Raw genomic sequence first — 24280 nt, forward strand, 5'->3', positions numbered from 1 at the left:
CCCATTAGTTCCTGCCAAGGCAGCAGCTACTCTTCCTGGGATTTATTATGGATCCCCATTAGTTCCTGCCAAGGCAGCAGCTACTCTTCCTGGGGTCCAGCAAAATTAATGCAGTAAAACTATTTAAAAAACATTAAAATTCCTTATTTACACAAGTATTCAGACCCGTGACCCTTTACCCTTTGCTATGAGACTTGAAATTGAGATCCTGTTTTGATTTATTTTACAATTATTTTTTTGTGACAATAAAATTTCTATTTAATCCATTTTGAATTCAGGCTGTTTTTAAAAAATATGTGGAAAAAGGGTTTGAATACTTTCTGAAGGCACAGCAGGTAACTTGACAGAGAGGGAAAGAGGAAGGAGACACTCTCAGAAAGGACCCTGTATTCCCATGTAAGGTTTCAACTTTGCGACTCTGTCAAATTTTAACTTTTCCAAGCAATTAAAATATAAATCGATCCCTAAGATACATTCGGACTTTGCCTTGCAGGATTTATTTATCGCCTATGCCTGGCAATAAAAACAGTGGCCTGAAACTCATAGTGTACAGGCCACATCAGGCCCCCAAGGAACATTATTCTGGCTGGCAAACTGATGTGCAATTCCTATTGGATTCCAGCCAGATATCTATCGTTTAGATTGTTTATTCACCCGCAACCTACATTCAAATCAAATCAAAGTTTATTGGTCACGTATACAGTTTAGCAGATCTTATAGCGGGTGCAGTGAAATGTATTATGTTACTAGCTCATAACAGTAAAATATCAAAAAAAATAATACAAAAATAAATCAAGAAATGTCCGAGCGAATCTAATTAACAACCCAAATAGCACTGTAACAAGTCATCCAAATCTACTCCAGATGAATTTACAAAAGATATATTACACAAAAAATGTAATTAATTACACTGAACAAAAATATAAACGCAACATGCGACAAATTCAAAGATTTTACTGACTTACAGTTCATGTAAGGAAATCAGTCAATTGAAATAAATTCATTAAAATAAAAAATAAAAATTAGGCCCTAATCTATGGATTTCACATGACTGGGAATACAGATATGCATCTGTTGGTCACAGATACCTTAAAAAAAGGTAGGCGAGTGGATAACCTTTTAAAACAGGAACGTGGAAAACCAATCAGTATCTGGTGTGACCTCTATTTGTCTCATGCAGTACAACACATCTCCTTCACATAGAGTTGATCAGGCTGTTGATTGTGGCCTGTGGAATGGTGTCCCACTCCTCTTCAATGGCTGTGTGACGTTGCTGGATATTGGAACTGGAACGCGGTGTCATACACGTCAATCCAGAGCATCCCAAACATGCTCAATGTGGTGACATGTCTGGTGAGTATACAGGCCATGGAAGAACTGGGACATTTTCAGCTTCCAGGAATTGTGTACATATCCTAGCGACATGGGGCCGTGCATTATCCTGCTGAGACATGAGGTGATGGAGGAGGATGAATGGCACGACAATGGGCCTCAGGATCTCGTCACGGTATCTCTGTGCATTCACATTACCATCGATAAAATGTGTTTGGCAAAGGAGAAATGCTCACTAACAGGGATGTAAACAAATTTGTGCACAAAATTTGATAGAAATAAGCTTTTTGTGCGAATGTAGAATTACTGAGATTTTTTTTCAGCTCATGAAACATGGGACCAACACTTTACATGTTGCGTTTATTATTTTGTTCAGTCATTTACATAATTATTCACAGCCCTGAGTCAATACTTTGTAGATGCAACTTTGGCAGTGATTACAGCTGCCCATAGAAACCAGCCCATAGAAACCAGCCCAAAGAAACAAGCCCTAATAAACCAGCCCATAGAAACCTGCCCGTGGAAACCAGCCCGTAGAAACTAGCCCATAGAAACCAGCCCATAGAAACCAGCACATAGAAACCTGCCCGTAGAAACCAGCCCATAGAAACCAGCACATAGAAACCTGCCCATAGAAACCTGGACATAGAAACCAGCCCATAGAAACCTGCCCGTGGAAACCAGCCCGTAGAAACTAGCCCATATAAACCAGCCCAAAGAAACCTGCCCATAGAAACCAGCCCATAGAAACCTGCCCGTAGAAACCAGCCCATAGAAACCTGCCCATAGAAACCTGGACATAGAAACCAACCCATAGAAACCAGCACATAGAAACCTGCCGATAGAAACCAGCCCATAGAAACCTGGCTATATAAACCTGCCCATAGAAACCTGCCCATAGAAACCAGCCCATAGAAACCAGCCCATAGAAACCTGCCCATAGAAACCAGCCCATAGAAACCTGCCCATAGAAACCTAGACATAGAAACCAGCCCATAGAATCCTGGCCATATAAACCTGCCCATAGAAACCTGCTCATAGAAACCTGGCCATAGAAACCTGGCCATAGAAACCAGCTCATAGAAACCTGCTCATAGAAACCTGCCCATAGAAACCTGCCCATAGAAACCAGCCCATAGAAACCTGGCTATATAAACCTGCCAATAGAAACCTGCCCAAAGAAACCAGCCCATAGAAACCAGCTCATAGAAACCTGCCCATAGAAACCAGCCCATAGAAACCTGGCCATATAAACCAGCCCATAGAAACCTTCCCATAGAAACCTGCCCATAGAAACCAGCCCATAGAAACCTGCCCATAGAAACCAGCCCAAAGAAACCTGCCCATAGAGACCAGCCCATAGAAACCTGCCCATAGAACCCAGCCCATAGAATCCTGGTCATAGAAACCTGCCCATAGAAACCAGCCCATGGAATCCTGGTCATAGAAACCAGCACATAGAAACCAGCCCATAGAAACCTCCCCATAGAAACTAGCCCATAGAAACCTGCCCCATAGAAACCTGCCCATGGAAAAAAAGCCCGTAGAAACTAGCCCATATAAACCAGCCCAAAGAAACCTGCCCATAGAAACCAGCCCATAGAAACCAGCACATAGAAACCTGCCCATAGAAACCTGGACATAGAAACCAGCCCATAGACACCTGGCCATAGAAACCTGCCCATAGAAACCAGCTCATAGAAACCTGCTCATAGAAACCTGCCCATAGAAACCTGCCCATAGAAACCTGGCTATATAAACCTGCCAATAGAAACCTGCCCAAAGAAACAAGCTCATAGAAACCAGCTCATAGAAACCTGCCCATAGAAACCAGCCCATAGAAACCTTCCCATAGAAACCTGCCCATAGAAACCAGCCCATAGAAACCAGCCCATAGAAACCTGCCCATAGAAACCTGCCCATAGAAACCTGCCCATAGAGACCAGCCCATAGAAACCTGCCCATAGAACCCAGCCCATAGAATCCTGGTCATAGAAACCTGCCCATAGAAACCAGCCCATGGAATCCTGGTCATAGAAACCAGCACATAGAAACCAGCCCATAGAAACCTCCCCATAGAAACTAGCCCATAGAAACCTGCCCCATAGAAACCTGCCCATGGAAAAAAGCCCGTAGAAACTAGCCCATATAAACCAGCCCAAAGAAACCTGCCCATAGAAACCAGCCCATAGAAACCAGCACATAGAAACCTGCCCATAGAAACCTGGACATAGAAACCAGCCCATAGACACCTGGCCATAGAAACCTGCCCATAGAAACCAGCCCATAGAAACCTGGACATAGAAACCAGCCCATAGAAACCTGCCCATAGAAACCAGCCCATAGAAACCTGTCCAATGAAACCTGCTCATAGAAACCTGGCCATAGAAACCTGGCCATAGAAACCAGCTCATAGAAACCTGCTCATAGAAACCTGCCCATAGAAACCTGCCCATAGAAACCAGCCCATAGAAACCTGGCTATATAAACCTGCCAATAGAAACCTGCCCAAAGAAACAAGCTCATAGAAACCAGCTCATAGAAACCTGCCCATAGAAACCAGCCCATAGAAACCTGGCCATATAAACCAGCCCATAGAAACCTTCCCATAGAAACCTGCCCATAGAAACCAGCCCATAGAAACCAGCCCATAGAAACCTGCCCATTGAAACCTGCCCATAGAAACCTGCCCATAGAGACCAGCCCATAGAAACCTGCCCATAGAACCCAGCCCATAGAATCCTGGTCATAGAAACCTGCCCATAGAAACCAGCCCATGGAATCCTGGTCATAGAAACCAGCACATAGAAACCAGCCCATAGAAACCTCCCCATAGAAACTAGCCCATAGAAACCTGCCCCATAGAAACCAGCCCATAGAACCCTGCCCATAGAAACCAGCCCAAAGAAACCTGCCCGTAGAAACCAGCCCATAGAAACCTGCCCGTAGAAACCAGCCCATAGAAACCTGCCCGTAGAAACCAGCCCATAGAAACCTGCCCGTAGAAACCAGCCCATAGAAACCAGCCCATAGATACCAGCCCATAGAAACCTGCCAATATAAACCAGCCCATAGAAACCTGCCTACAGAAACCTGGACATAGAAATCAGCCAATAGAAACCTGGCCATATAAACCTGCCCACAGATACCAGCCCATAGAAACCTGGACATAGAAACCAGCCCATAGAAACCAGCCCATAGAAACCAGCCCATAGAAACCAGCCCATAGAAACCTGTCCATAGAAACCTGCTCATAGAAACCTGGACATAGAATCCAGCCCATACAAACCAGCCCAAAGAAACCTGCCCGTAGAAACCAGCCCATAGAAACCAGCCCATAGAAACCTGCCCATATAAACCAGCCCATAGAAACCTGCCCATAGAAACCTGGCCATAGAAACCTGCCCATAGAAACCAGCCCATAGAAACCAGCCCATAGAAACCAGCCCATAGAAACCTGCCCATAGAAACCTGCTCATAGAAACCTGGCCATAGAAACCTGGCCATAGAAACCAGCTCATAGAAACCTGCTCATAGAAACCTGCCCATAGAAACCTGCCGATAGAAACCAGCCCATAGAAACCTGGCTATATAAACCTGCCCATAGAAACCTGCCCATAGAAACCAGCCCATAGAAACCAGCTCATAGAAACCTGCCCATAGAAACCTGCCCATAGAAACCTGCCCATAGAAACCTAGACATAGAAACCAGCCCATAGAAACCAGCACATAGAAACCTCCCCATAGAAACTAGCCCATAGAAACCTGCCCCATAGAAACCAGCCCATAGAACCCTGCCCATAGAAACCTGCCCATAGAAACCAGCCCATAGAAACCTGGACATAGAAACCAGCCCATAGAAACCAGCCCATAGAACATAGAAACCAGCCCATAGAAATCTGGCCATATAAACCTGGACATTGAAACCTGCCCATAGAAACCAGCCCATAGAAACCAGCCCATAGAAACCTGGACATAGAAACCAGCCCATAGAAACCTGGCCATATAAATCTGCCCATAGAAACCAGCCCATAGAAACCTGGACATAGAATCCAGCCCATACAAACCAGCCCAAAGAAACCTGCCCGTAGAAACCAGCCCATAGAAACCAGCCCATAGAAACCAGCCCATAGAAACCAGCCCATAGAAACCACCCCTTAGAAACCTGTCCATAGAAACCTGCTCATAGAAACCTGCTCATAGAAACCTGGCCATAGAAACCTGGCCATAGAAACCAGCTCATAGAAACCTGCTCATAGAAACCTGCCCATAGAAACCTGCCGATAGAAACCAGCCCATAGAAACCTGGCTATATAAACCTGCCCATAGAAACCTGCCCATAGAAACCAGCCCATAGAAACCAGCCCATAGAAACCTGCCCATAGAAACCAGCCCATAGAAACCTGCCCATAGACCCCTAGACATAGAAACCAGCCCATAGAAACCTGGCCATATAAACCTGCCCATAGAAACCAGCTCATAGAAACCTGCTCATAGAAACCTGCCCATAGAAACCTGCCGATAGAAACCAGCCCATAGAAACCTGGCTATATAAACCTGCCCATAGAAACCTGCCCATAGAAACCAGCCCATAGAAACCAGCCCATAGAAACCTGCCCATATAAACCAGCCCATCGAAACCTGCCCATAGAAACCTAGACATAGAAACCAGCCCATAGAAACCTGGACATAGAAACCAGCCCATAGAAACCTGGCCATATAAACCTGCCCATAGAAACCAGCCCATACAAATCAGCCCATAGAAACCTGCCCGTAGAAACCTGCCCATAGAAACCAGCCCATATAAACCAGCCCAAAGAAACCTGCCCGTAGAAACCAGCCCATAGAAACCTGACCGTAGAAACCAGCCCATAGAAACCTGCCCATAGAAACCTGGACATAGAAACCAGCCCATAGAGACCTGGCCATATAAACCTGCCCATAGCAACCAGCCCATAGAAACCCTAACCCTAACCCTAACCCTAACCCCTAACCCTAACCCAGCTTTCTTCCCAGCCTAACCCTAACCCCTAACCCTGACCCTAACCCCTATCCCTAACCCAGCTTTCTTCCCAGCCTAACCCTAACCCCTAACCATAACCCCTAACCCTAACCCAGCTTTCTTCCCAGCCTAACCCTAACCCCTAACCCTGACCCTAACCCCTATCCCTAACCCAGCTTTCTTCCCAGCCTAACCCTAACCCCTAACCATAACCCCTAACCCTAACCCAGCTTTCTTCCCAGCCTAACCTAACCCTAACCCCAAACCCTAACCCAGCTTTCTTCCCAGCCTAACCCTAACCCTAACCCCTACCTAACCCTAACACTAACCTAGCTCTCTTCCCAGCCTAACCCTAACCCTAACACCTAACACCTAACCCCTAACCATAACCCTAACCCCTGACCCTAACCCTAACCCTAACCCCTAACCCCTAACCCCTAAACCTAACCTTAACCCCTAAACCCTAACCCCTAGCCCTAACCCCTAACCCCTAACCCTAACCTTAACCCTAACCCCTAAACCCTAACCCCTAATCCCTAAACCCTAAGCCCTAACCCCAAACCCTAACCCCTAACCCTAACCCTAACCCTTAACCCTAACCCTAAACCTAACCCCTAACCCCTAACCCCTTGTCCATGTAATCATTCATTGTGATATAAAAGGCTAAACTGATCCTAAGTCAGTACTCCTACTCTGAGATGCTTTATGAATAGGGGTCATGGTCTGTCTGCATGCTACCCTGGTCTGTCTGCATGCTGCCCTGGTCTGTCTGCATGCTGCCCTGGTCTGTCTGCATGCTACCCTGGTCTGTCTGCTTGCTGCCCTGGTCTGTCTGCATGCTACCCTGGTCTGTCTGCATGCTGCCCTGGTCTGTCTGCATGCTGCCCTGGTCTGTCTGCATGCTGCCCTGGTCTGTCTGCATGCTGCCCTGGTCTGTCTGCATGCTGCCCTGGTCTGTCTGCATGCTGCCCTGGTCTGTCTGCGTGCTGCCCTGGTCTGTCTGCTTGCTGCCCTGGTCTGTCTGCATGCTGCCCTGGTCTGTCTGCATGCTGCCCTGGTCTGTCTGCGTGCTGCCCTGGTCTGTCTGCATGCTGCCCTGGTCTGTCTGCATGCTGCCCTGGTCTGTCTGCTTGCTGCCCTGGTCTGTCTGCATGCTGCCCTGGTCTGTCTGCATGCTGCCCTGGTCTGTCTGCATGCTGCCCAGGTCTGTCTGCGTGCTGCCCTGGTCTGTCTGCGTGCTGCCCTGGTCTGTCTGTGTGCTGCCCTGGTCTGTCTGCGTGCTGCCCTGGTCTGTCTGCGTGCTGCCCTGGTCTATCTACATGCTGCCCTGGTCTGTCTGCTTGCTGCCCTGGTCTGTCTGCATTCTTCCCTGGTCTGTCTGCATGCCCTGGTCTGTCTGCATGCTGCCCTGGTCTGTCTAGGCAAGTCACATGTGACAAATACCCTCACAGTGAAATGCTGAATACAACAGGTGTAGTAGACCTTACAGTGAAATGCTGAATACAACAGGTGTAGTAGACCTTACAGTGAAATGCTGAATACAACAGGTGTAGTAGTCCTTACAGTGAAATGCTGAATACAACAGGTGTAGTAGACCTTACAGTGAAATGCTGAATACAACAGGTGTAGTAGACCTTACAGTGAAATGCTGAATACAACAGGTGTAGTAGACCTTACAGTGAAATGCTGAATACAACAGGTGTAGTAGACCTTACAGTGAAATGCTGAATACAACAGTTGTAGTAGACCTTACAGTGAAATGCTGAATACAACAGGTGTAGTAGACATTACAGTGAAATGCTGAATACAACAGGTGTAGTAGACCTTACAGTGAAATGCTGAATACAACAGGTGTACAGGTGTAGTAGACCTTACAGTGAAATGCTGAATACAACAGGTGTAGTAGACCTTACAGTGAAATGCTGAATACAACAGGTGTAGTAGACCTTACAGTGTAATGCTGAATACAACAGGTGTAGTAGACCTCACAGTGAAATAATGAATACAACAGGTGTAGTAGACCTTACAGTGAAATGCTGAATACAACAGGTGTAGTAGACCTCACAGTGAAATGCTGAATACAACAGGTGTAGTAGACCTCACAGTGAAATGCTGAATACAACAGGTGTAGTAGACCTCACAGTGAAATGCTGAATACAACAGGTGTAGTAGACCTCACAGTGAAATGCTGAATACAACAGGTGTAGTAGACCTTACAGTGAAATGCTGAATACAACAGGTGTAGTAGACCTCACAGTGAAATGATGAATACAACAGGTGTAGCAGACCTTACAGTGAAATGCTGAATACAACAGGTGTAGTAGACCTCACAGTGAAATGCTGAATACAACAGGTGTAGTAGACCTCACAGTGAAATGCTGAATACAACAGGTGTAGTAGACCTCACAGTGAAATGCTGAATACAACAGGTGTAGTAGACCTCACAGTGAAATGCTGAATACAACAGGTGTAGTAGACATTACAGTGAAATGCTGAATACAACAGGTGTAGTAGACATTACAGTGAAATGCTGAATACAACAGGTGTAGTAGACCTTACAGTGAAATGCCCCCTATATACGGGGGGTACCGTTACAGAGTCAATGTGGAGGCTATATACAGGGTGTTACGGTACAGAGTCATTGTGGAGGCTATATACAGGGGGTACCGGTACAGAGTCAATGTGGAGGCTATATACAGGGGGTACCAGTACAGAGTCAATGTGGAGGCTATATACAGGGGGTACCGTTACAGAGTCAATGTGGAGGCTATATACAGGGGGTACCGGTACAGAGTCAATGTGGAGGCTATATACAGGGGGTACCGGTACAGAGTCAATGTGTGGGGACACCGGTTAGTCGAGGTAATTGAGGTCATATGTTCGGAATAGTTAAAGTGACTATGCATAGATTATAAACAGAGAGGCAGGCTACCCTGCCGTCCCTCCACTCTAACCACTAGGCTACCCTGCCGTCCCTCCACTCTAACCACTAGGCTACCTGCCGCCCCTCCACTCTAACCACTAGGCTACCTGCCGCCCCTCCACTCTAACCACTAGGCTACCCTGCCGCCCCTCCACTCTCACCACCAGGCTACCTGCCGCCCCTCCACTCTTACCACTAGTCTACCTGCCGCCCCTCCACTCTAACCACTAGGCTACCTGCCGCCCCTCCACTCTTACCACTAGGCTACCTGCCGCCCCTCCACTCTAACCACTAGGCTACCTGCCGCCCCTCCACTCTCACCACCAGGCTACCTGCCGCCCCTCCACTCTTACCACTAGTCTACCTGCCGCCCTCCACTCTAACCACTAGGCTACCTGCCACCCCTCCACTCTAACCACTAGTCTACCTGCCGTCCCTCCACTCTTACCACTAGGCTACCTGCCGCCCCTCCACTCTTACCACTAGGCTACCTGCCGCCCCTCCACTCTAACCACTAGGCTACCTGCCGCCCCTCCACTCTAACCACTAGAGTACCTGCCGCCCCTCCACTCTAACCACTAGAGTACCTGCCGCCCCTCCACTCTAACCACTAGGCTACCTGCCGCCCCTCCACTCTAACCACTAGAGTACCTGCCCCCTCCACTCTAACCACTAGAGTACCTGCCGCCCTCCACTCTAACCACTAGTCTACCTGCCGCCCCTCCACTCTAACCACTAGAGTACCTGCCCCCCCTCCACTCTAACCACTAGAGTACCTGCCGCCCCTCCACTCTAACCACTAGAGTACCTGCCCCCCCCTCCACTCTAACCACTAGAGTACCTGCCCCCTCCACTCTAACCACTAGAGTACCTGCCGCCCCTCCACTCTAACCACTAGGCTACCTGCCGCCCCTCCACTCTAACCACTAGAGTACCTGCCCCCCTCCACTCTAACCACTAGAGTACCTGCCGCCCCTCCACTCTAACCACTAGTCTACCTGCCAACCCCCAGGGGTCAAGGCTCTCTCTATACCCATTGGACTTGGGGCTTTGCCGCTAAAAGCATAATAAACACTGAGAACAAAAAAATTGTTACGTGACGTAAAAATAATAATAATAATAATAATGATAATAATAACATGAATAGTATTAATATGAATAATAATAATAATAATAATATGAATATGAATATGAATAATATGAATATGAATATGCATATGAATAATACTAATACTAATAATAATATTATGAATAATAATAATAATATGAATAATACTAATACTAATAATAATATTATGAATAATAATAATAATAATATGAATAGTAATAATAATATGAATATGAATAATACTAATACGAATAATAATAATATGAATAGTAATAATATGAATAGTAATAATATGAATAATAATAAAATTAATAATAATAATATGAATAATAATAAAATGAATAATAATAAAATGAATAATAATAAAATGAATAATAATAAAATGAATAATAATAATATGAATAATAATAATATGAATAATAATAAAATGAATAATAATAATATGAATAATAATAATATGAATAATAATAAAATGAATAATAATAATATGAATAGTAATAATAATAATATGAATAATAATAATATGAATAGTAATAATATTAATAATATGAATAATAATAAGAATATGAATAATAATAATATGAATAGTAATAATATGAATTGTAATAATATGAATAATAATAAAATTACTAATATGAATATGAATAATAATAAAATGAATAATAATAAAATGAATAATAATAATATGAATAATAATAATATGAATAATAATAATATGAATAATAATAATATGAATAATAATAAAATGAATAATAATAATATGAATAATAATAATATGAATAATAATAAAATTAATAATAATAATATGAATAGTAATAATAATAATATGAATATGAATAATAATAACATGAATAGTAATAATAATATGAATAATAATAATAATATGAATAATAATAATATGAATAATAATAATATGAATAGTAACAATATGAATAATAATAATATGAATAATAATCATATTAATAATAATAATATGAATAATAATAATATGAATAATAATAATATGAATAATAATATGAATAGTAATAATATGAATAATAATCATATTAATAATAATAATAATACTGGGGGGTAGATTTAAAAAAAAAAAAAGGTTCTTAAAACAAACTAATTTGAAAGGATTATCGATGAACTTATAGGGGTTCCCCCAGGAACCTGTTCTTTTTAGAGTGTATCGCTATAAATCTATGTTTTCCTTTACATTACGTTATACCATTTCAAGAGCTAATATCCACTCATATCAGAAGTGGAGAAGCCCCATACAATGGTCTTCTCATGGAGTAACTCCCTGTCAGAGAGACTGATTAGAGGGTTTGGCAGGAGGCCCTGGGCCAGTGGGAGGTCAGGGGTCAGGACTGTATAATCCTGAAGTAACTCCCCGTCAGACAGACTGATTAGAGGGTTAGGCAGGAGGCCCTGGGCCAGTGGGAGGTCAGGGGTCAGGGCTCTCTCTTTCAAGCCCACTCACAACCTCTGTCCATCTCTCTCCAGGTGCTGCAGAGACAGACTGGTCCAAGGACCGCCAGAGCCAAGGCAGTAGCTACTCTTCCTGGGGTCTGACAAAATTAAGGCAGTTATACAATTTTAGAAACATTACAATACATTCATTACAGAATTCACAACACACTAAGTGTGTACCCTCAGGCCACAACTCCACTACCACATATCTACATTGCAAAAGCAATGTGTATGTGTGTGTATAGTGCTTATCAAATCAAATGTTATTTGTCACATGCGCCGAATACAACATTTGTAGACCTTACAGTGAAATGCTGAATACAACAGTGAAATTTATTATTATAAGCCCTTAATTAACCAACAATGCAGTTTTAAGCAAATACCCCACCAAAAAAGTAAGAGATGGGAATAACAAATAATTAAAGAGCAGCAGTAAATAACAACAGGGGGTACTGGTACAGAGGGGTAATTCAGTTAATATGTAGATGTAGGTAGAAGTAAAGTGACTATGCATAGATAATAACAGAGAGTAACAGCAGTGTAAAAGAGGGGCAGGTGGACAATGCAAATAGTTTGGGAAGCCATTTGATTAGTTGTTCATGAGTCTTATGGCTTGGGGGTAGCAGCTGTTTGGAAGCCTCTTGGACCTAGACTTAGAGCTCCGGTACCGCTTGCTGTGCGGAGGCAGAGAGAGCTGTTTAGAAGCCTCTTGGACCTAGACTTGGAGCTTCGGTACCGCATGCTGTGCGGAGGCAGAGAGAGCTGTTTAGAAGCCTCTTGGACCTGGACTTGGTGCTCCGGTACCGCTTGCTGTGCGGAGGCAGAGAGAGCTGTTTAGAAGCCTCTTGGACCTAGACTTGGAGCTCCGGTACCGCTTGCTGTGCGGAGGCAGAGAGAGCTGTTTAGAAGCCTCTTGGACCTAGACTTGGAGCTCCGGTACCGCTTGCTGTGCGGAGGCAGAGAGAGCTGTTTAGAAGCCTCTTGGACCTAGACTTGGTGGTCCGGTACCGCTTGCCTTGCGGAGGCAGAGAGAACAGTGTATGACTCAGGTGGCTGGAGTCTTTCATAGTTATGGACTGATGGTGGGAATTAGGTAACGTTAACTAACTTTCAGCAGTTTCAATCTAGCTAGGCTCAAAACACACACTTAAAGCAAATGTCTGCAGCATTAGTAAAGATGTGATCAATACATGTTGATGATTTCATTCCTGTGCTGTTTGTAACTACCCTGGTAGGTTGACTGATAACCTGAACCAGGTTGCAGGCACTTGAGTGGGCAACTTGATGAAAGCCAGTTAATATTTAAGTCACCCAGAAAATATATCTCTCTGTTGATATCACATACATTATCAAGCATTTCACACATGTTATCCACTTGGTGGTCTATAGCAGCTTCCCACCAGAATGGACTTTAGGTGAGGCAGATGAACCTGTAGCCATATTACTTCAACAGTATTTAACTCTCTAATCTTTACAGGAATGTGGTTCTGAATATAAACAGCAACACCTCCACCATTTTCTGTAGATGTTATAACCTTGTATTTCTACCACTGTATCATCAAAGGTGTTATCTAAGTGAGTTTCAGAGATAGCCAGAATATGAATGTCATCTGTTACTAGCCAGTTATTTATTTCATGAACCTCGTTTCTTCAGCTACATATTTCAACGTGAGCTTTTTTAAGCACTTTTTTGGGATGTTTAATTGTTTTCATTACTTTACTGGGAGGCTCAGCAGAAGTAGACATGCTCATGTTATTGATGTTATTACAGGGTGAGCTGCACACAGTGGACTTCCTACTAGGGCACACCGCCTCAGTGCTAACAGTATAACTCTGGTTCATAGGCTCATGATTACTGTATACAATATCTGTGGGATTAGCAGAGGTATTCAGGGCAGTTAGAGGGACATATATTGGGTTACTTACATTGTGTCTACCAACTCCCCTGGTTTAATGTGCATTTGCTGAAGCATTATGACATCTCTGCATCACAATGGTAGGGATTAACTGAGCTGGACTTGAGTCATTGATCAGTCATTGTCTCAATGCAGCCTTATAATGCTGTGAAAGGATCCAGGAACCCACAGGATTTGGGTGGATCCCATCCTCCTTTAAAATGTTTTTTTTGTTTCCAAAAGGTATCGAAAATATCAACAAAAGTTACACCCATTGAGCTGCAATAATCACATAGCCAGTTGTGAAGAGAGAGAATTCTGCTGAAGCGTACAATGCCACAATTCAGAGAGGGATCAGGGCCAGATATGATGGGTCTTTTATTAGTGTCTAGCAGAGAGTCAATCAGCTCTTTGAAATCCAGTTTCAACTGTTCAGAGCTGCCCTTCATAATGTCATTAAAACCCACATGGACTAGGATAGAATCAATGTTGATGTCCTGGTGTAGTACATTCAGGAGCAGCTTAGTAATGTCATTTACTCAAGCTTTGGGATAGGACATTGTTTTTGCACCAGAAACAGCCATATTTCTTACCATGGAACTGCCCAAAATCACGGCTGACGAGAAGGACGAGGAAATCCGCCCACTCCCACACATCACAGGATTCAGAGAGCTGTGGATGCACGGACGAGAGGCAGGATAACTTGAGCCCGTAGCGCCTGGTGCAGGCCTCCGACAGATGGAGAAGCCTCTTCTTGATCCAGAGTAGGGATGGAAGGTTGCCGACGTCGAGGCCTGACGTTGGTAGGCCTGGAGCAAGTGTGGCCTACACTTTGCGGTTGAGCCGTTGTCACTCCTTGACATTTCCACTTCACAATAACAGCACTTACAGTTGACAAAGGCAACTGTAGCAGTAAGCAGTTACACCGGTGGGCCCCGGTGGCAATAAATTAATAAAACCAAAAGCTTACCTTGCCTTGAAAGAGTTCTGGTGTTGTGTTGGATAGTCATAGCCAGCTAGCTAACATAGCATCCCTCTGTTATAGCCAGTTAGCTAACATAGCATCCCTCTGTTATAGCATAGCTAGCTAACATAGCATCCCTCTGTCATAGCCAGCTAGCTAACATAGCATCCCTCTGTTATAGCCAGTTAGCTAACATAGCATCCCTCTGTTATAGCATAGCTAGCTAACATAGCATCCCTCTGTCATAGCCAGCTAGCTAACATAGCATCCCTCTGTTATAGCCAGCTAGCTAACATAGCATCCCTATGTTATAGCCAGCTAGCTAACATAGCATCCCTCTGTTATAGCCAGCTAGCTAACATAGCATCCCTCTGTCATAGCCAGCTAGCTAACATAGCATCCCTCTGTCATAGCCAGCTAGCTAACATAGCATCCCTATGTTATAGCCAGCTAGCTAACATAGCATCCCTCTGTCATAGCCAGGTAGCTAACATAGCATCCCTCTGTTATAGCCAGCTAGCTAAAATAGCATCCCTCTGTCATAGCCAGCTAGCTAACATAGCATCCCTCTGTTATAGCCAGCTAGCTAACATAGCATCCCTCTGTCATAGCCAGCTAGCTAACATAGCATCCCTCTGTCATAGCCAGCTAGCTAACATAGCATCCCTATGTTATAGCCAGCTAGCTAACATAGCATCCCTCTGTCATAGCCAGGTAGCTAACATAGCATCCCTCTGTTATAGCCAGCTAGCTAAAATAGCATCCCTCTGTCATAGCCAGCTAGCTAACATAGCATCCCTCTGTTATAGCCAGCTAGCTAACATAGCATCCCTCTGTTATAGCCAGCTAGCTAACATAGCATCCCTCTGTTATAGCCAGTTAGCTAACATAGCATCCCTCTGTTATAGCATAGCTAGCTAACATAGCATCCCTCTGTCATAGCCAGCTAGCTAACATAGCATCCCTCTGTTATAGCCAGTTAGCTAACATAGCATCCCTCTGTTATAGCATAGCTAGCTAACATAGCATCCCTCTGTCATAGCCAGCTAGCTAACATAGCATCCCTCTGTTATAGCCAGCTAGCTAACATAGCATCCCTATGTTATAGCCAGCTAGCTAACATAGCATCCCTCTGTTATAGCCAGCTAGCTAACATAGCATCCCTCTGTCATAGCCAGCTAGCTAACATAGCATCCCTCTGTCATAGCCAGCTAGCTAACATAGCATCCCTATGTTATAGCCAGCTAGCTAACATAGCATCCCTCTGTCATAGCCAGGTAGCTAACATAGCATCCCTCTGTTATAGCCAGCTAGCTAAAATAGCATCCCTCTGTCATAGCCAGCTAGCTAACATAGCATCCTCTGTTATAGCCAGCTAGCTAACATAGCATCCCTCTGTCATAGCCAGCTAGCTAACATAGCATCCCTCTGTCATAGCCAGCTAGCTAACATAGCATCCCTATGTTATAGCCTAACATAACATAGCATCCCTCTGTTATAGCCAGCTAGCTAACATAGCATCCCTCTGTTATAGCCAGCTAGCTAAAATAGCATCCCTCTGTCATAGCCAGCTAGCTAACATAGCATCCCTCTGTTATAGCCAGCTAGCTAACATAGCATCCCTCTGTCATAGCCAGCTAGCTAACATAGCATCCCACTGTTTTTATTTATTTTTTAGTTTTATTTCACCTTTATTTAACCAGGTAGGCTAGTTGAGAACAAGTTTTCATTTGCAACTGCGACCTGGCCAAGATAAAGCATAGCAGTGTGAACAGACAACACAGAGTTACACATGGAGTAAACAATAAACAAGTCAATAACACAGTAGACAAAAAAGAGAGTCTATATACATTGTGTGCAAAACGCATGAGGATGTAGGCAAATAATTACAATTTTGCAGATTAACACTGGAGTGATAAATGATCAGATGGTCATGTACAGGTAGAGATATTGGTGTGCAAAAGAGCAGAAAAGTAAATAAATAAAAACAGTATGGGGATAAGGTAGGTAAAATTGGGTGGGCTGTTTACCGATAAGACTATGTACAGCTGCAGCGATCGGTTAGCTGCTCAGATAGCAGGTGTAACAGGCAGCAGAGAACTGGAACAAAAGGCGGCCAAATGAGGTGTTGGCTTTAGGGATGATCAGTGAGATACACCTGCTGGAGCGCGTGCTACGGGTGGGTGTTGCCATCGTGACATTACATTACATTTAAGTCATTTAGCAGACGCTCTTATCCAGAGCGACTTACAAATTGGTGAATTCACCTTCTGACATCAGTGGAACAGCCACTTTACAATAGTGCATCTAAATCATTTAAGGGGGGGGGTGAGAAGGATTGCTTTATCCTATCCTAGGTATTCCTTGAAGAGGTGGGGTTTCAGGTGTCTCCGGAAGGTGGTGATTGACTCCGCTGTCCTGGCGTCGTGAGGGAGTTTGTTCCACCATTGGGGGCCAGAGCAGCGAACAGTTTTGACTGGGCTGAGCGGGAACTATACTTCCTCAGTGGTAGGGAGGCGAGCAGGCCAGAGGTGGATGAACGCAGTGCCCTTGTTTGGGTGTAGGGCCTGATCAGAGCCTGGAGGTACTGGGTGCCGTTCCCTCACAGCTCCGTAGGCAAGCACCATGGTCTTGTAGCGGATGCGAGCTTCAACTGGAAGCCAGTGGAGAGAGCGGAGGAGCGGGGTGACGTGAGAGAACTTGGGAAGGTTGAACACCAGACGGGCTGCGGCGTTCTGGATGAGTTGTAGGGGTTTAATGGCACAGGCAGGGAGCCCAGCCAACAGCGAGTTGCAGTAATCCAGACGGGAGATGACAAGTGCCTGGATTAGGACCTGCGCCGCTTCCTGTGTGAGGCAGGGGCGTAATCTGCGGATGTTGTAGAGCATGAACCTACAGGAACGGGCCACCACCTTGATGTTAGTTGAGAACGACAGGGTGTTGTCCAGGATCACGCCAAGGTTCTTAGCGCTGGGAGGAGGAAACAATGGAGTTGTCAACCGTGATGGCGAGATCATGGAACGGGCAGTCCTTCCCCGGGAGGAAGAGCAGCTCCGTCTTGCCGAGGTTCAGCTTGAGGTGGTGATCCGTCATCCACACTGATATGTCTGCCAGACATGCAGAGATGCGATTCGCCACCTGGTCATCAGAAGGGGGAAAGGAGAAGATTAATTGTGTGTCCATAGCAATGATAGGAGAGACCATGTGAGGTTATGACAGAGCCAAGTGACTTGGTGTATAGCGAGAATAGGAGAGGGCCTAGAACAGAGCCCTGGGGGACACCAGTGGTGAGAGCGCGTGGTGAGGAGACAGATTCTCGCCACGCCACCTGGTAGGAGCGACCTGTCAGGTAGGACGCAATCCAAGCGTGGGCCGCACCGGAGATGCCCAACTCGGAGAGGGTGGAGAGGAGGATCTGATGGTTCACAGTGTCGAAGGCAGCCGATAGGTCTAGAAGGATGAGAGCAGAGGAGAGAGAGTTAGCTTGAACTGAGATAAGGCGGAGCTTTACCTAGCATGGACTTGTAGATGACCTGGAACCAGTGGGTCTGGCGACGAATATGTAGCGAGGGCCAGCCGACGAGAGCATACAAGTCGCAGTGGTGGGTGGTATAAGGTGCTTTAGTGACAAAACGGATGGCACTGTGATAAACTGCATCCAGTTTGCTGAGTAGAGTGTGGGAAGCCAGCTAGCTAACATAGCATCCCTCTGTCATAGCCAGCTAGCTAATATAGCATCCCTCTGTTATAGCCAGCTAGCTAACATAGCATCCCACTGTTATAGCCAGCTAGCTAACATAGCATCCCTCTGTCTGAGCCGGGTGTTTTAGTAACTTTGAGTAAGTGAAACTGAAAGTGCAAAAAAAATCATGAAATCTCTCTCTTCTCTTGCTTCTCCTTCGTTTTTGAATAAATTAATTTGTTCACAACTGTTCAACTATTGTCTTTCTCTCTCTTTGAGTCAACTACTCACCACATTTTATGCAGTGCTAGCTAGCTGTAGCTTATGCTTTCGGGACGATATTCATTCTCTGGTCCTTTGATTGGGCGGACAATATGTCAGTTCATGCTGCAAGAGCTCTGATAGGTAGGAGAACGTCCTCTGGAAGTTGTCATAATTACTGTTTAAGTCTATGTAAGGGGGTGAGAACCATGAGCCTCCTAGGTTTTGTATTGAAGTCAATGGACTCAGAGGAAGATGGAAGCTATATGTCCTCCGGCTACACCATGGTGCTACCCTACATAATGCTGTTGAAGCTACTGTGGACCTTCACTGTGTTTTAATCAATTATTTGGTGACGTGAATATTTATTTTTTAATTTTAATTTAATCTTTATTTAACAAGGCAAGTCATATTTAGTATAGTTTTTGTAAAAAGGAAGGTTTAATTCATGAAATTCACTGAGGAGCATGGTCTACCCCTTCCTCTTCTGAGGAGCTTCCACTGCTGTCCATAGGCCTGCAGTCTCTACAGGGAATTTAAAATGTACTCTCTTTTCATAATGGGGCTCGGTGTGATAAACAGCCACCATGACATACGCAGGGATAACAGAGACTGATTGGATGTTGAACTCTTAGGACCACCATTCAATAAAAAAATACAAAATAAATCCTCCTTCATTTGGCTGTCTGTAAATTTAAAAGGAGGGGAAACGTGTTGGTTAGGCAGCCAGTTTGGAGGGTGAATTGCCACAAAGCACACCCAGCAAGAGGGAACACACACACACACACACACACACACACACACACACACACACACACACACACACACACACACACACACACACACACACACACACACACACACACACACACACCGTGAACTGAACTCCCACCTACACCGCATTCGTGTGCTCGACTGTTACCCCCGCCTGGTCTGCCATGACCCTTTGCCTCAATAGCATCGGTGCCGCGCATCTCCCCACAGTCGGGAGCGCGCCTCGGTCCACCGCCGCTGTCTGTTTTCTTCGCTGCACAGCACGGCTCGCTCCTCCGACGGTCCACCGTGTAACTATGGCAGCCCTGAGTAAGATACCGCACAGCTGCTATGAGATCGGACACACATGGAACCCTTCCTGTGTCATGTCCACCCTGGAGATCACTGCGGGGGCTCTGGAGGTCTCTTTCAAAATATATGCACCGCTTTACCTGGTGAGTAGTTCGCTCCAAATACACGGCCAGGGAGATCTGTCCAGCCGATGCTAGTTAGCCGTGTTGTGCTACAAGGGCCCCAAGTTCATAGCTTATGGGTGGATTGAAGCTAGCCAGCTAAATGAATCGGTCGCGTGTTGTTAACTACAGTTTGTCACCGGTTGTTAGCAAATGAGACGTCGTGACTACAGATTTTACTGAACTTTCTTTTGCATTATAACGTTAACTTCCCTATTTAGCTGGCTAATCCCAGCTAGCTATATTGCACATTTGCCGGCTAACTAGCTAGCTAACGTTAGTTGGACTTGAGTTGAACTTTCCCCTCGTCACAGTCAGTAATATTATGCGTTATTAAGACATCTTGCTCTCTCCAACATCCTAAAATAGGCCCGGCAATGTGTGAAAAAGATGTTCATTATTATTATTATTATTTTATCATGAAACTTGGCACACTTGTACAGTTTGGGGGCCCCTTGGACATTTCCAGAAAGGGAGCCATTGGCAAAAATAGTTTTTTTTTTCTCTTCACGGGTTGTTTTAACCAGTGGGCGGTGTTATATGTTATGCTGAGTGGGGGGTTTCAAAGTCCAAGGGCTGTCTGATATGTGTCCTCTTCGAACCGATAACCCTCTGCCTGGTTACCAGACATATTAGATAACATTCCTCTCCTGGTTACCAGACATATTAGATAACATTCCTCTCCTGGTTACCAGACATATTAGATAACATTCCTCTCCTGGTTACCAGACATATTAGATAACATTCCTCTCCTGGTTACCAGACATATTAGATAACATTCCTCTCCTGGTTACCAGACATATTAGATAACATTCCTCTCCTGGTGACTAGACATATTAGATAACATTCCTCTCCTGGTTACCAGACATATTAGATAACATTCCTCTCCTGGTGACTAGACATATTAGATAACATTCCTCTCCTGGTGACCAGACATATTAGATAACATTCCTCTCCTGGTGACTAGACATATTAGATAACATTCCTCTCCTGGTTACCAGACATATTAGATAACATTCCTCTCCTGGTGACTAGACATATTAGATAACATTCCTCTCCTGGTGACTAGACATATTAGATAACATTCCTCTCCTGGTGACCAGACATATTAATAACATTCCTCTCTAGACATATTAGATAACATTCCTCTCCTGGTTACCAGACATATTAGATAACATTCCTCTCCTGGTGACTAGACATATTAGATAACATTCCTCTCCTGGTGACTAGACATATTAGATAACATTCCTCTCCTGGTGACTAGACATATTAGATAACATTCCTATTGGTTAGTCAACATGCTCCTGGTTACAGACATATTAGATAACATTCCTCTCCTGGTGACTAGACATATTAGATAACATTCCTCTCCAGGTGACCAGACATATTAGATAACATTCCTCTCCTGGTCATTTGCCAAAAAGTCATTCCTGGTAATTTCCCATGTCTTTGAATGAATGAGCTTAACAAGCAGGCTAGAAATCAGGCTCCTCAACCTGGTAACTACATTCATAAATGAAGCTAATGACGGGGTTAAGGTTTATAGTTGCACTGTCATATTGGTACATCATTTGGCTTTATTTAAACTAACCATAGCCAGCTACCAAGTTGGCAGGACAAGCTTCCCAAAAAAGTGTAACGGCAAGTTTTGTTTTTCTAGCCAACCAACAACGTCAATGCAGATATGAAGCAAATCTACTAAATTGACCTGAATTACATGTATGAAACTGATCGTGACTGGATTTAATGACTTCACAGCTATTGGTCAGTCAACATGCAGTAATACCTGTCAATCACAGCTATTGGTCAGTCAACATGCAGTAATACCTGTCAATCACAGCTATTGGTCAGTCAACATGCAGTAATACCTGTCAATCACAGCTATTGGTCAGTCAACATGCAGTAATACCTGTCAATCACAGCTATTGGTCAGTCAACATGCAGTAATACCTGTCAATCACAGCTATTGGTCAGTCAACAGGCAGTAATACCTGTCAATCACAGCTATTGGTTAGTCAACATGCAGTAATACCTGTCAATCACAGCTATTGGTCAGTCAACATGCTGTAATACCTGTCAATCACAGCTATTGGTCAGTCAACATGCAGTAATACCTGTCAATCACAGCTATTGGTTAGTCAACATGCAGTAATACCTGTCAATCACAGCTATTGGTCAGTCAACATGCTGTAATACCTGTCAATCACAGCTATTGGTCAGTCAACATGCTGTAATACCTGTCAATCACAGCTATTGGTCAGTCAACATGCTGTAATACCTGTCAATCACAGCTATTGGTCAGTCAACATGCTGTAATACCTGTCAATCACAGCTATTGGTTAGTCAACATGCAGTAATACCTGTCAATCACAGCTATTGGTCAGTCAACATGCTGTAATACCTGTCAATCACAGCTATTGGTCAGTCAACATGCAGTAATACCTGTCAATCACAGCTATTGGTCAGTCAACAGGCAGTAATACCTGTCAATCACAGCTATTGGTTAGTCAACATGCAGTAATACCTGTCAATCACAGCTATTGGTTAGTCAACATGCAGTAATACCTGTCAATCACAGCTATTGGTCAGTCAACATGCTGTAATACCTGTCAATCACAGCTATTGGTCAGTCAACATGCTGTAATACCTGTCAATCACAGCTATTGGTCAGTCAACATGCAGTAATACCTGTCAATCACAGCTATTGGTTAGTCAACATGCAGTAATACCTGTCAATCACAGCTATTGGTCAGTCAACATGCAGTAATACCTGTCAATCACAGCTATTGGTTAGTCAACATGCAGTAATACCTGTCAATCACAGCTATTGGTCAGTCAACATGCAGTAATACCTGTCAATCACAGCTATTGGTTAGTCAACATGCAGTAATACCTGTATACTGTCAATCACTGAGATTAATGATTTGTTTAAAAAAAAACCAATGTGACCTTTATTTAACTAGGGCAAGTTAGTTAAAAACAACTTTTATTTTCAATGATTTCCTCCTGAGTAACAGTGGGGTTAACTGCCTTGTTCAGGGGCAGAAAGACAATAGTTTTTTTTAACAGGTCAGCTCAGGGATTCGATCTCGCAACCTTTTGGTGACTGGCCCAACACTCTAACAACTCTAACAACTACCAGTTGCTGCTGTCTTCATTAAAAACGTTTCATCTAATGCATGGGTGTCAAACTCTGGCCCGTGGGCCAAATTTGGCCCGCGGGGTAATTATATTTGGCCCGCGAGACAATACCAAATTACTACTAGAGCTGGCCCGCCGGTATTATACAGCGCATTCACCACTAATACTACGAATCCCATAATGCTCTGTTGTTTTCACGCGCCAATCAGGACAGGACCCAGAAACGCTCTCTCCTCTGTGACAGTAGTCATAGCAACATAGACGCTACAACTGTCAGCGAGCTAACCCTTTCCAAAAATGGCGAAAAGAAAGGCAGAAAACAGGAGCTTTCTGGACAAGTGGGATGCAGAATATCTGTTTACATATGTAAAAGACAAACCTGTTTGTCTTGTTTGTGGAGTCAACGTGGCTGTAAGTAAGGAGTACAACATTAGATGACACTATGAAACGAAAAACCATGACAAATACAAGGACCTGGACATGACTCAAAGGAGCCAGAAAGTAGAGGAGATGAAAAGAAGCTTGGTTTCACAACAGAATATGTTTAAAAAAGCCACATCACAAAGCGAGGCTGCTGTAAAGGCTAGTTATATAGTGGCAGCAGAGATCGCAAAATCAGCCCGGCCCTTTAATGAGGGAGAGTTCATGAAAAAGTGCATGATGAAGGTTTGTGACCTCGTATGCCCAGAGAAAAGACAAGCATTTTCAAACGTGAGCCTGAGCAGGAACACAGTAGCTGATCGCACATGTGATCTTGCCACCAATCTGTATGACCAGCTGATGGAAAAAGGAAAAGATTTTGTTGCGTTCTCCCTCGCTGTGGATGAGAGCTGCAACGCATCTGATACTGCTCAGCTGTCAGTCTTCATCCGTGGAGTGGACTCAAATCTGTGTGTTACGGAGGAGCTATTAGGATTCAAATCAATGCATGGCACAACCACAGGAAAGGAAATCTTTGAGGAGGTTTCCAAATGTGTAACTGAAATAAAGCTGCCGTGGGATAAACTGGTTGGATTAACGACAGATGGTGCGCCAGCGATGTGCGGTAAAAAGAGTGGACTGGTGGGCATGGTTCGGGAGAAGATGCGGGAAGAGAACTGTGCAGGTGAGCTAACTGTTTACCACTGCATCATACATCAGGAAGCACTGTGTGCCAAAGCCCTAAAGATGGAACATGTTATGACCACAGTAACACAGGTAGTTAACTTTATAAGAGCCAAAGGTCTAAATCACCGCCAGTTTAAATCTTTTCTGGAGGAGTGTGGTTCGGAATACGCAGACGTGCCGT

General features: G+C 44.3%; 1 protein-coding gene across 4 annotated transcripts in view; it reads left to right on the plus strand.

The window, feature by feature from the left end:
• Nucleotides 1-19605: 19605 nt before the first annotated feature.
• Nucleotides 19606-24280, plus strand: part of tmem135 (transmembrane protein 135) — a 50926-nt gene continuing 46251 nt past the window's right edge. For all 4 annotated transcript variants that reach the window (XM_064971292.1, XM_064971296.1, XM_064971293.1 and 1 more), the window contains exon 1: nucleotides 19606-19833. In XM_064971292.1, the coding sequence (XP_064827364.1) occupies nucleotides 19696-19833 (138 nt within the window). In that variant the 5' untranslated portion in view covers nucleotides 19606-19695. The remainder of the gene's footprint in view (nucleotides 19834-24280) is intronic.

The sequence above is a fragment of the Oncorhynchus masou genome, chromosome 8 (assembly GCF_036934945.1).
Source record: "Oncorhynchus masou masou isolate Uvic2021 chromosome 8, UVic_Omas_1.1, whole genome shotgun sequence".
NCBI lineage: Eukaryota > Metazoa > Chordata > Actinopteri > Salmoniformes > Salmonidae > Oncorhynchus > Oncorhynchus masou.